The 13,390-nt window shown below is 42.0% G+C and overlaps 1 protein-coding gene across 5 annotated transcripts in view; it reads left to right on the forward strand.

The window, feature by feature from the left end:
• FUT8 (fucosyltransferase 8) overlaps positions 1–13,390 on the forward strand; it is a 320,784-nt gene that overhangs the window by 203,641 nt on the left and 103,753 nt on the right. For all 5 annotated transcript variants that reach the window (XM_059722865.1, XM_059722866.1, XM_059722867.1 and 2 more), the window contains 2 exons: positions 2,674–2,789; positions 2,903–3,068. In XM_059722865.1, the coding sequence (XP_059578848.1) occupies positions 2,674–2,789; positions 2,903–3,068 (282 nt within the window). The remainder of the gene's footprint in view (positions 1–2,673; positions 2,790–2,902; positions 3,069–13,390) is intronic.

Raw genomic sequence — 13,390 nt, forward strand, 5'->3', positions numbered from 1 at the left:
AAGGTATAATGCATACGTACATTGGAAGAGAATTAAAATTGCATGGGTAGATTGAATCCCAGCATTTCATGACTTCTGAGTACTTGACTTCTCAACCTGATAATAATCTTTAATAGACTTTATAATATAATATGTAATTTCTGATTTGAATGGTGTAATTTTATATTTAGGTATTTACCACATTTTGAACAATTATTTTATTCATTATCTGTTTTTTTCTGGGCATTCTTTTTTATAGTGAGAAACACACTATATAAAATTCTGCTTACAAGTAGGCTAGAAGGTTTTTCCCCCCTGGTGAAGTGTTTGTGTTTTTGAACTTTGAAACATTTTTTTTAAAGTGAGGTAGTCACTGAAGAGTGCTTTAAGATTCTAATTGTTATTGAATATGATGAATGGTGATTTTTCTGTTTAGTTGTTATATGAACCTAGATTTTGATGCTATATAGGTCTTATAGGAAACATGTAACAAATAGTGCAGAACCTAATCTTTTGATGGCTTTGTCCGTTGGTTTGATTTTTGAGTAAAGAAATAGTTACTGAAACTTTTGTGAATTTGAGACAGTGAGCATTCCTTATAGATAGGGGTCTACCAAACTTAAGGTGGCCGCCAGCCAATTTTACAAGTAGACAGTGGGGCTGGCGGCCATTTTCACGGGTGGGCTCCCCTACACCTCTGGCCCGGGAGCCCCACCCCTCACCATTGACTGGGTGCGAGGACTGTCTGTCATGCATCCCTGCCCTTTACTACTGATTGGTGAAGGGCAGGGCTATATGTTGGACAGCGCTCATAGCCAATTGGGGTGGGGGGCAGCAACCATCTTGCCATCCTGGCAGTCCCTGTCCCCTTTTCCCACTTCCCTGGTAGGCTGTGCAGCCAGGCCATAGAAGGACCCAGCATTTTATTTTCAGTAAGCTTTTTTTTTTTTTTTTTTTAAAGGAGCCTGCCAAAAAGTGCAGAGCCTATGCTTTTTTGTGGAACCTGCCTGAAATGGCGGTTTCTGTGAAAATGGCAAAATCACAATTTTGGTAGGTACCTACTTATAGCTTATTTCTGTAGGGCTTATCTATTATTTTATACTGCTTTATGCAGTATAATCAATGCGTAATTTTGATAATGGTATGTCTAGAGCTTGATTTATTTAAAAAAATGTTTGTACTTTGAAGTTACTAGGTAAAATTCCAGATTCAGTATTAATATTTATTTTTGTCCTTGACATGATGCTAACTCAGGGGTGGGAAATTATTTGGGCTGGAAGGCCACTTAAGAAGTTTTGGTGAGCTGCTAAAGGGGGAGGGGGCAATTGATCCTGTCTGGACCACTGGCTGCTGCCAGGAGCCTGAGAAGGGCAGCCGGGGCTGGGCCAGGCCATGCAGCACATAGACTCCTCTGACCCCCGCCCCATTAATTTCCTTCCCACCCCCTCTCTCCCAAACTAGCTTCCTGTTGGTGCTGTGGCTGTGCAGTCCTGATGTGGCCACCAGCAGCTGGGCCCAGACAGGATGCAGAGTGACGCAGCATGCCAAGTAGCCATCCTGCCTGTCCGCCTGCTGCAGTGTGCCACTGCTGCCCCAGACTGACTCTCTCCCTTTCCGCCCACAGCCAACATGGATCAGTGGTGCCATGGTGGTAGTGGCTCATTTGCAGTGGGTAGGCAGGCAAGATGGCTACTTAATGCACTCCATCCCATGCAGGCCCAGCTGCCAGTGGCTGTGGTGCCAGGACTGTGCATAGCTGCAGTGCCAACAGGAAGCTGTGCTAAGGAGGGCATGGTGGGGGGGTATGGGTGATGGAGGGGTTAAAGAAACTAAGGAGCTACTTAGCTTGCAAATGACAGACGTATATTTTGGTGTTATTTACAGTACAGTCTTGTGAAGTGGACAGAACACTTGGAACTAGAAATTCAGCTACTGGGGCAGTTTTACCATGGTGGCACAGTATTTATCCTCAGTACTGCTGTCTTGCACCATTTTCCTCAGACTACAAGTACCACTTCCAGAAAGTGTCTTTTTGACCATGGTTAACTAAGTACCTCTGTTGTTGCCCTTACTTCATTTATCACTTCAGTTCGATAACTGTTATCAGCTTATACTCAGGTTTAAGTGCCAAATTGAAGTGCCATTTAAAGATAGTTAATAGCAAAAGAGTGTCATGGAGGCAATATTTTATCAGGGTATCTAGTAGTAGTTGACTGCTATTACAGAATAATCTGGAATCAGAAGATAGGTCTTTGAGCTTGCACGAATATGGCTTGCCTTAAAATCATATGGTAATCAGTTTATAAGAAGGAATTATGCTTTATTTGCATTCCTCTGTCCTGTCCTAAGACTAATAGCTATATTTAGAATTTGGCTTGTTACATATACATGTTCAGAAACTACTGGTAATTACCATAATAGCCATGAGACCTTACATTATGCTAAGAGTCATTTTATACATGGACTTGAAACCACCGCAGGCTTTCATTATGATTGTTGTAAGCATTACTTGGTGAAGAATGCAACTAGCTTATACTGAGAAAATTTTTATTTACAGTGATTTTTTTCTCTCTCTTGTAATTAGAATCTTCCTGTAATCTTGTGCAAATTATCAATAACTACTTTTAGCAAAGCAAGTAAATAATTACATATCTCATATATTTATTTGATTACATTTTCTTTTCTGTGCTCTAGGATACCAGATGGTCCCATTGAACAGGGGCCTGCTGCAGGAAAGGTACATGCTTTAGAAGAGCAGCTTTTAAAGGCCAAAGAACAGATAGAAAACTATAAGAAGAGAACAGGAGATGGTTGGTAGATATGTTTTCTTTTATTTCTAAAACTGGTACACCATCCTGTAACTATTTCAATATATTCATATATCACTTCACTGGTAATGCTGACACTTCTATGCTTTTGATAGGAGGCTTGGGGAAAGACCATGAAATATTGAGAAGACGAATTGAAAATGGAGCCAAGGAGCTTTGGTTTTTTCTCCAGAGTGAATTGAAGAAGTTTAAAAATTTGGAAGGAAATGAACTCCAAAGACGTATTGATGAATTTCTATCTGATTTGGGTCATCAAGAAAGGTACCAGTATTTTGGTGCTATTGCATTTTTATTGCACAAAAGATCACAAAATGATTAGAATAAAAATGTGAAATGTGTTAGATTTCCAATTTAGGGCAAGTTAGCAGCACTCTGTATTACAATATGATTGGGACATGGTCAGCAAATTGTGTTGAGGGGTATTGAACATGGGACAGAGTAAACACAGGGTGGACACTATATGGTTTGATATTAAGTTTTTTTTGTGGGTGATATCGTCTAATGTATCAGCTGCATGATTAGGATAGTTTTAGATAAGCTTTTGGATTTAGGGCTTTCTCCTTCAGGTCATCCAGTTCTTTGGTCTGATATTTTAACTCTTAATCTACTAGTAGGGAATCTCTCGCATGTGGGTTCATGAATATGTGCGCCCATCAGTATTATGTAAAAATATGGGAAGGGTGTACACATATATAGAATCAGAAGAGCAGGGCTAGAAGGGACATAAACAGTTCATTTAGTTTAACCCCCTGCTCAAGGCAGGATCATCCTTGTCTTTAGAAATGTACTGAGTTAAGTTATGAAAGGAGCATATTGCAGGAGCCAGCTTGCACAAGGTTCACCAGCGTGGCTGACACCATTTGCTGAATCTTTGATCTGCCACTATGCTATTGAATTTTCATTTTTTTGGCCTTGAAAGATGCCTTGTTCAAATTGGGCAAGGAGAAGAAAACAAATGTCCTCAGCAGCTCTGCGGTGTTTGGCTGAATTTTACCCAGGGCCTGGAATGTGAATGTAATGTGTCATTTTTCTTTCCTCACCTTATTTTAACTCTTTACTAGCTTTTTCTTTTAGCTCTCTTTCAAGTAAGAGTCTGACTTAGCTGGCCAAGCTCATCTTTTACAATCTACAAACTCATCTTTTACAATAGTGCTGTAATGAAAAGGCCAAATTATAAAAAATATTTTCACCCTAACCTGATAAACAATTTCCATATGTAATCATCAAGCAGTTAAGCTGAAAGTGATAGAGTGGAAGCAACACTCTTATTCTCTCTCTTTCTCTGTTTCTTGTGTCTGTCTTGTTTTGTTTTTAAAAGAAACAGGAGAGAAATGCCACAACAGATCAAAAGTAACAGTCTTAAAATAGCATTCTTGTTTTCTAAGGACAGTATGTAATAATATATACAAGTCTTCTGAACATGGGCTTCTCCCTTATGAAAGACTTTTCAGATGATTTAATTTTTGCTTTTTTGCTGTATTTTTAATAAAAGATTAAAAAAAAAGTTACTGACACGTTGACATTAAGCCAACAATAAATTAGATACAAAACTTTGAACTACAACTATAATGTAACAATTAACAACAGTTCTAAAACCTCTAAACCTTTGTTGAGGCCCAGATTCCTGTGCTTTCATGCTAGTGGCACCTGTGCAGACCTTGAAGAATTTTCTTGCTGTCCAGGTCTCCATGCCTTTCATTTCTTTGGGCATTTCCAGCTGATAGAACATGGACAGGCTGAGTATAAGAATGATAAGTGTAATTGGGAGAGAGAAGCTGGCAACATTTTTTTACCAGGTCTGCACATGTGGTTGGACCACATTTGGACTTTGGTTCTTTTTTGGAGAATTCTACATACAGGGTATTTTCAGAAGCTTTTTCACAGCTAATTTTGAATTAAGACAGTTCCAGGCACCTACAAGAGATACAAGAGAGAAATATTTGAACCACAATTCTCTATGCTCTAAAACTGCCAAGCTCTTGCTTTATTTGATGAATCAGATGATGCATTTTTTTGGAAAGCTCTTTACGTATTTCCCCAATTTGAAAGACACTTCTAAAGTGCAAATGGCAGTATTTAAGCTCTCATTTTAAGTTCTGTCTTTTATCTGTTGGATTTTTTTTCAGAAGGGGTTGCAGAAAATGCTGAGTTTGAGAGGCAGTGTTTCACTGAGTTGATTTGTGATACAGTTAAGTAACTTCAAATCTGTGCTTCAGGACCTCCAGGTTTAAAAAGAATATTAATTCACAACTACATGTGTAAAGCACTTTGAGATTTTAGGATGAAAAGCACTATGTAATTATAATAAGTGACACGCAAGTGCTAGTTCAAGATAAACCTTTATTTACTGATACAAATTTGAATTACAAGATGTTTAAAGGTACTCTTATTAGATAGCTGGAATAAATATCAAGTATGATCCTTGTGGCTAATGTTATTTTTTCCCCAATTTTCAAAAATCGAATGCAGGTGAAACATAGATCATATTCTATGTTTTCTTCTGGATGTTAGTTTATACCAGGGCTGAATGCAGCTCACATCTGAGCTGAAATATCAGGCCACAGTAATAACAGCAAACTACTGTATTCAATTAATAACACACATTTAATTAGAGAAATCTTGGATTGAGGCCATGAGTATAGTTCCTGAACTCCCTCTGAAAGACTAATTTGTCTCTTATTAGATATCTATCGATAACTACTATGTCAGAACCTTTGTGGTTTTCTGGTTGTAATCAAAATGATTTTTCTTACAGTTGACTCTTTAGTGACTACTGTTGACCTGGAGCCTGTGGTTGCTAATTCTGAGGTGAAATCTTGGTTCTGCTGAAGTCATTGGGAGTTTTTCCTTTGACTTTCATGAGAACAGGATTTCCCACTTTATATTTTTTTATTATCTGTGTCTGAGAATTGTTGGGACCCAGAGTCTTCTGGGCCCAGCTCAATAGTACTGGTGCTTAGCAGGAGAAATTATAGGGATGCTCATAGGGATGCAACAGCATGCAAAGGCTTTGAACTGCATAGCAAACTAATCCTAAATTATCCTAAATCATTCAGAATCCTATATCCTGAGCTAGTTTTCATTACTCAGGGAAGAGACCTTGGAGACATTGTAGATAATTTTCTAAAAGCATCAGCTCAATGTGCAGTAGCAACCGAAAAAGCCAATAAAAATTTGGGCATCATTAAGAATTACATTGAAAACAAAACTGAAAACATTATCATGCTGCCCCAGCCCCACTCCCTCCCTCGCTGCGGGGACATCGATCTGCCTGCCCCCGCCCTTTCCCTTGCCCCTTCCCCCAGAACAGACTTACCAGCTGGACACTGCTCTCCAGTGGACGAGGCTCAGCGTAGCAGCACAACACATGTGGTATCAGGCTGTTCCCAGGCGGGCTGCAGCGGGGCTTGGGGCACAAAGCCCAGCCTGCAATGGCAGCTGCCTCTGCCACACACAGATGGGGGGGGCACATACCCCCTCCCAAACGTGGGGCAGCATGGGTGGCTGCAACAGCTGTGAGGGAGGAAGGGAGTGGGGCTGGAGCATGGGCCAGCCCTGCACAACTAGGGCACATGGTAGATCTTGCATTGCTTTTAAATGCCGAAGGTGATCTCCTACTTAAAAAGGTTGCTGTAAGTTATGTCCATAATTTCAGTTTGTGACTTAACCTGTAGGTTGATTCATTCCTTTGAGTTAATTCCAGGTTTCTGTAGACTGAAAATGTGCTAAATTGGTTTGTACTTTTCGTATATTTTCTACATGAAAATCAGAAATATAGTTCTTTTTTGAATATTTATCCATGTGTGTTTTTCACACTTCTGTCATGTGTGCTGTATGTCCAAAGACTGAAGATTTTGCTAGCTCTGTATGTTAGTTCATAAATGCATCCTAATTATTCCTGTGCCTAAGGTTCTCCGCTGTCCATAAATTTATGGACAGTCTGTTTAAAAAAAACAAAACAATACAAAACAAAACTGTCCTCCAAAAAAAAATCCCCTAAGAAACCATAGGCTTGATTGAAGATCTGTCACCAGAATGAGGCTGGGGGTGTTCAGGGGTGTTCAGGGCCCTGCTCTAATTAATGGTACTTTATATAAAGCACCTGGCTAGCAAGCAGGGGTACTCCAGCAGCCTCTAAGGAGGCTACTGAACTACCCCTCTCCCTAGCCTCCTCCCCCCCCACCCAGCTCTGTGGCTGTCACTGGGGGAGGGTGGTGGAGGGACAGTGGCAGCATGCACAACTGTTTTGAATAGCCTGAGCTGAGAGGGCAGCGAGGTGGAACAAATTTCTTTGCCTTGAAGGCCCAGCTCAGCTCTCCCCAATTCCCCAGCCAGGGTAGCGGGGTGGGGAGGGGGGCTGTGAGGCAAGGGGGCTCTGTTCCACCCCACAGCCCCTTGAGACCTGACCATCCAAAACATCTGGTAACTTCTGCTGCTGCTCCCCCTCCCTTACCCACCCCCACTGACAGCCCTGGGGGCAGGGTTGAGCTGCTGCTTACCAGTGCAAGCACCAGCCCAGCCCTGCTCTCATGCAAAAAATTAACTTTGGATGGAACACATGTTCCCTAAGATGTTCTGTTTTAGAGCACTTTAATCTAATACTTCATTTGACCAGGGTTAATTGTTCCTGTGATCAGGCATTTTAACACACATGCACAGCTGCAGGGGCCCAATCATGCATAAAATGTAACTTGTACAAGCACCTTGGATGCAAGCATTGATGAACAGGCAGAGCAGAATGCTGCCACCTTGTGTCCGAGTGGGAGTGCATTTCAGTACCCTACAAGGAGCTCTCCATCTGGTCTTTGTGACCCACTGGAGCCTTCTCAGCCCCATGCCCTTCCCCAGCCATGTGATGCTGCTGTGTACTATCAGCAGTCACCTGCCTGTAATGCTTGTTTCAAAGTTAGGCAGAGCTTTGTGGCCAAAGGCAGTCTGAAGCACTGCATGGGATGTATGTAAAAACATGTCAGTAAAAAAAAATGCAGATTTTCATTAATAGTTTCATAGATTCATAGTAGCTAGGGTCAGGAGGGACCTGAACAGATCATCTAGCCTGACCCCCTGCCACAGGCAGGAATGAATGCTGTGTTCACAAGACCCCAGACAGGTGATTGTCCAACTTCCTCTTGAATATGCCCAAGGTAGGGGCGAGGACCACTTCCCTGGGAAGTTGGTTCCAGATTTTGGCCACCCTAACTAAAATATTGCCTTCTGATCTCTAACCTAAACCTATTCTCCATCAGCTTATGACCATTAAAGATTTGTTTCTTGTGTTGGCAACCTTGCTTGTGCCCCGTTCTAAGAGTATATAGTGTCTCATGAGACTGTTTGCCACTCCATTTATTAGTGTCCTTAATTTGAGATGAAGTGCCCGATCATAATTTAGCTTACGTTTCTAGCATAAGTTTATATAGTATAAGGTAGATTTGGAAAAGAATTAGTGAAATTCTTTTCTTTCTTCTTTACTTTCTCTCCCTTTCTCATTTTGCTTCTCTATTCTTACAGGAGGGTATTCTGGTATGCTTAAATCTCCAGATTTTAACAACTGTCTGATCTGTTGGTGTTCCTTTTGTTTAAGAAACAATTATAATATTCTCTTCTTTGTCTAGGGGAGACCGCTGCCTCTGCTGCACAGCTGGGCTTGTCCCGTGGCACACAGGGACCTCATGCCAGGGGACCAGCCCAGCTGGGCAGCACAAGCAGCCTCAGGGCCGGCAGGACCTGGCTGGGCCTGGGACACGGTCCCTGCATGCTGTGCCTGGTCCTGCCACCATGGGACTGGCCCAGCCGGGCAGCAGAGGGGCACCAGGGCTGGCAGGACCCAGCTGGGCCCGGCACACGATCCCCGTGTGCTGTGCTGGGTCCTGCTACCCTGGGACCGGCCCAGGTGGGCAGCAGAGGGGCCCCAGGGCTGGCAGGACCCAGCTGGGCCTGGCATGCGGTCCCCATGCGCCATGCCAGGTCCTGCCTCTGCCCCTCTGTGCCTGCAAGGAGGTGGTGCATGGCGGGACCTGGCATAGTCCCGTGTGGCTTGCTAGTCCGGCTTTGCACTAGAGTGGGTCACACGGCTCCGGGAGGCACGGTTCCTGTGCACGCTTCCCAGAGCTGTGCGACCTGCTCCAGTGCAAAGCCCAACTAACGAGCTGCACTGGTCTAAGCCAGGTCCCTCCACGCGCTGCCAGCTCCCCCGCAGCTGCTGGCCACTCAGCCCCCGCAGCCCCAGGGACATCCCCCCCGCCACCTCTCACACCCACCCACTCCCATAAACTCCCCCACCCCCATTCCCCATTCTCTTAGTTACCTTGGACAGCGCTGGGGGCAGCAGAAGCACCAAAGAGATGCTTTGGCTGAAACCAGAGCATCTCTTCTGGAGGATTGGGACCGTGACTTGCTCCACTATTCTGTGGAGCGTTTGTGGTTTTTGTTCTTTTTTTTGTCCCCTGGATATCCAGGGGGTCTGATTTTCTCCCTGTGCTGCAAACTTGCATCACGGGGAACTTTTTTTTTGTTCTCACACATGCCGCTTGCCCTGTGTCAAAGGGGCTTGAGACTGGGCAAGAGGCATGTGCGCGCTCATCTGGACGTGCCCATGATGTCCATCAGTGTGGCTCAGGAGAGTTTGCTGTCTGGATAGACACCACTTAGAAAAGCAATATTTTTCTGACTTTTTATTTCCAGTACCCGCAAAAGCAATGGATTCATTTTTACTAGCGTGGGGAGACTGTATGCACTGACATATGCTACAAAGTGATTGAACTCTGTGTTGATATTATAGAGAAGCAGTGCACAGGGGAAACAAGAACATTCTTTCACTTACTGAGAACCAGTTGATATAGGTTATATTAGATAGTTGTTTACTATATAAAGAATAAAAAGGCAACTCAGTCCTCGTACCTATGCACAGAAGCAGTAAACCTCTGAAACTGATTATATACCACCAGATTCCTATTACAACTTGTAATTTATCAGGCCTTCTAAGCATTCCTGCCAAGAGCCTCATCAGACATTTCTACATGGCCCATGAGCAGGAGCTTCATTTGTTATTAACAGCTGTTGATGTCCAGTGCTAGGGTCAGCTATCTCTAAACTTGCCTGCAGGCAGCAAGAACAATATATGTCAGGTTTAGCTCCAAGGGCAGTCTGATTCAGGGTGTTCCGGAAGATGCCTTCCTGATCTAATGATGAGTCCAGTTAATATAGATATTTCACCAATATTATCATAACTGAGAGAAAAGCTGAGCAAGACAGAGCAAAGGTCTTTCTGGTCATTGTCAGGGTGCCAAGGCAAAAACTGTCAGTGCCAAGCTCTCTCCTAGTCTGTCACTGCACTTACATTTTAGGCTGGACCCTCTGGTTCAAGACAAATAAGTGATTTGTGATCTCAACCTTTGTTCTCTGCACATGCCGCATAGTGTTTTGAAGGATGTTAGGTTTGGAAGGATCATGTTCATTTTAAGTTCAAGCCATTTTATCTAGTAGCAGGAGGAAGTTTATGGAAAAAATATTGATCCATGCATAGTTCAAATGGGCACTGCTAACAAAATCTACAGTCTGTAGCGCACAGAGTAGATATAGACAACATACTTGGCAGAACTCCAGTTAATGTACTGGAAAGTAGCTTTTCTTTCTTTTTTTTTTTTAAATACACATTTTAGATTCTGTAGGAAAACTGTCACTGAAGGGTAAATTGCATGGCAGCAGACTGCATGTGACTGGGATGTTTTCTATGATAATGTATTCTTTTGTAAGTGCACAAACAGTATCAATAGAAGTCTGGATATTGTATAAAAACAGAGAGCTCATGTCCTTCTTGGTTCTGTGTAGTTGTCTTGTCTTGTTTTTCCTGTGGTACTAGCTCCTTGCAGATGGTGGAGAATTATGATTAAAACATGACTGGTGCAGATGGTTCAGGAGTTATATTTGGCAAATTTCCAGTCATTTTTGTTTGAAATTTAACTTTCTTTCTTATTTGCTGGTAAGTGTTTGGTAATTTTTTCCTCTCCAGTTTTCTGGTATAGTAATTCTTTTGTAACTAATCCAGAATTAATTAACTTTGACTTAAGAAGCTTGTTATATGTTAGCACTAAGGATTTTATCCATAATGAGTCCAGCAAATCATTGAGGTGCGTTTTATATTCTTAGCAGTGCTAAGTAGTGAGTAGTGATCCCTGAAATCTGATGGTTTTTTAAAATAAAACTCTCCATTTTCCTTGACCTTTTTTGCTAACAACTTTTATGGTATGACTTGGGCTTAACATAGAGCTTATATACCTACACAGCAGCGTGCTTCCAACAGACAACTGCCACAGCAGGGAAGTTGCCAAAGCACATTTCCGTCCAAGTGGCTTCTGGCAGCTCTGCATGGTTTCTGCCAGAGGTTTCACTACAAAGCTGTTGTTGGCATGGTGTGCAGTATACCCCTATATGCACCTGTTATAAAAGGGCCATGGTTACCAGTGCAGACTGTAGTACATCTACATAAATTTTGTGGCAGCTCCCCATGGTTCAAAAGCCTGCTGCTGATTGCAGAGCAGGCATTGTTCTGCCACCACAGCAGAGCTCACAGTTTTGCAGATACATTCACGGTTTTGAGAGTAGAATCTGTGTCATCTACCAGTAAAACTATGATGGTGTTGTGTTCTTGAACTTTCATGTCGAAGAGAACTACTGAAATGAGCCTCTTCTAATTTGTGGACTGTTGTTATTAGTTCAGATAGAAACCTATGGTGAACAAACTGTAATTTAGTATGTTTTGACATTGGTGTGTCTTTGTAACATCTCTATTAAAAAAAAAATCAGCCGGTTGTCAGTAAGAAATAAACATTCACATTTAATTAAAATAGATTTTTGCCAACTTTGGGCCAAACGCAATTAAGAATTTTGTGGTTTCAATAAATCTCTTCTGTTCTTGTTTCCTGTATTGATAGCAGATTTCACACTTGCATAGCTAATCTTTCAAGGCAGCATTGGTTGTTTTCAGTATCTGAACATAGATTAAGGTCTTAATTCATGAAGGTAAGTAGGTACATCCCTAACTTTTTGATCATGAGTAGTCCTGTTGATTTAAGTAGAAGTCAGTTAGTTTGGAGACCTGTTGTGCGTCTGCTTCTAGGTATTGTATATAATAATACAAATTATGAAACATGCCTTCATCATAACAGCTGTTCTTTCTCTTTCCTTTATTCAAGTGTCTTAAGTTCCTTTGTTTGTTGTTGTCCCTGTGATTCTCCTGAGCATAAATTACAGAGAGTTTGCATCCAAAGGGCTTTGACATCATTTTCATAATTATTCTAATAAATCAAAGCTGGTTCATAGGTAAATTAAAAAAGGCTACATTTATCAAAAGCACTGTTAACTAAAAATAGCTGACACAGCTTTTCTGATTTAAAAATATGTGAAACTTGCTAAAATCAAGGAAAATGTAGGTACCTTACTGAATGGGAAGGAGAATCTATTAATTGATGATGAGGAGAAGACTGGAGTATGTAATGCCTTTTTTACTTCAGCTTTCACAAGAAAATCAACTGTCAAGCTATTAAACGGATGTGGCCTATTGAAGTAGATTAGCTGTGCTGGGGCACATCCCAGCACAGCTGATCTACTTCATTGGGCAAAATAGACTTTGCCTGTTGCCACAAATGGTCAGAGCCCGGTTGCATTTGGGAGCAGCAGGGGCCCAATGCTGCGGAATAACACTTGAGGCATGTCTCTGCAAGTGTGGAACCTGGGGTTCCCCCCATTAATAGAGGCATGCCCTGAATCAGGGTGCCTCCTACCCCCTCCAATCGAAGCACCTAGTGGAAGTTCCTGAAGCTTGCAGTATTGAGTTCCTGAAGCCCTGGGAATGACTGCCCTGAGCATCTGGATTGGAGAACTGCCTGTATGCTCCCACCCCAGGGCAAACCAGTGTCAGTTACAAAAAAGCAGTGCAAATTTATACTACTTCTTGTCTCTTCCAAAATTTTTGGCATTTGTGGCATGACAAGGGATATGGACATCTGTTTGTTTGGCCTTTGTACCACCATAAAAATTATGGTGGCACAAAGGTCACATCTGTTTCCAGCCTCAGATGACAAGCAGATTCAACAGCGAGGAGAAGAGGAAGAGAACTCCTGCAGGTCAGATGAAGTGCCAGAAGACTGGAAAAGGGCGAGAATAGTGCCCTTCTTTAGAAGAAGGAAAAATGAAGACTCAGGGAATTGCAGATTGGTTAGTTTAATATTGATACAGAGAGACATTTATCAATGGATCTATTTTATGCATCTAAATAGAACTACTATGATTAAGTACTGGAACAGATTGCGTAGAGAGGTTTTGGAATCCTTGTCATTGGAAGCTTAAGTTCAAGGTGGACAAAAACGTGTCTGGAATATTTAGAATAGGTTATTTCTGCCTTAAGGATAGAATTGAACTAGGTGACCTTCTGAGGTCTCTCCCAATCCATTTTTCCTATCATTCTGTGATTTTATTTTGCTGAGTTTTTGTAACTGACTAGATTGCAAATTGATGGTATGCCTTTTAAAGTATCAGTATAATTGCATGAGAGGAGGGTGAGAAAATATATGTTAAAAATTCCAAGA

The sequence above is a fragment of the Alligator mississippiensis genome, chromosome 2 (assembly GCF_030867095.1).
Source record: "Alligator mississippiensis isolate rAllMis1 chromosome 2, rAllMis1, whole genome shotgun sequence".
Taxonomy (NCBI): domain Eukaryota; kingdom Metazoa; phylum Chordata; order Crocodylia; family Alligatoridae; genus Alligator; species Alligator mississippiensis.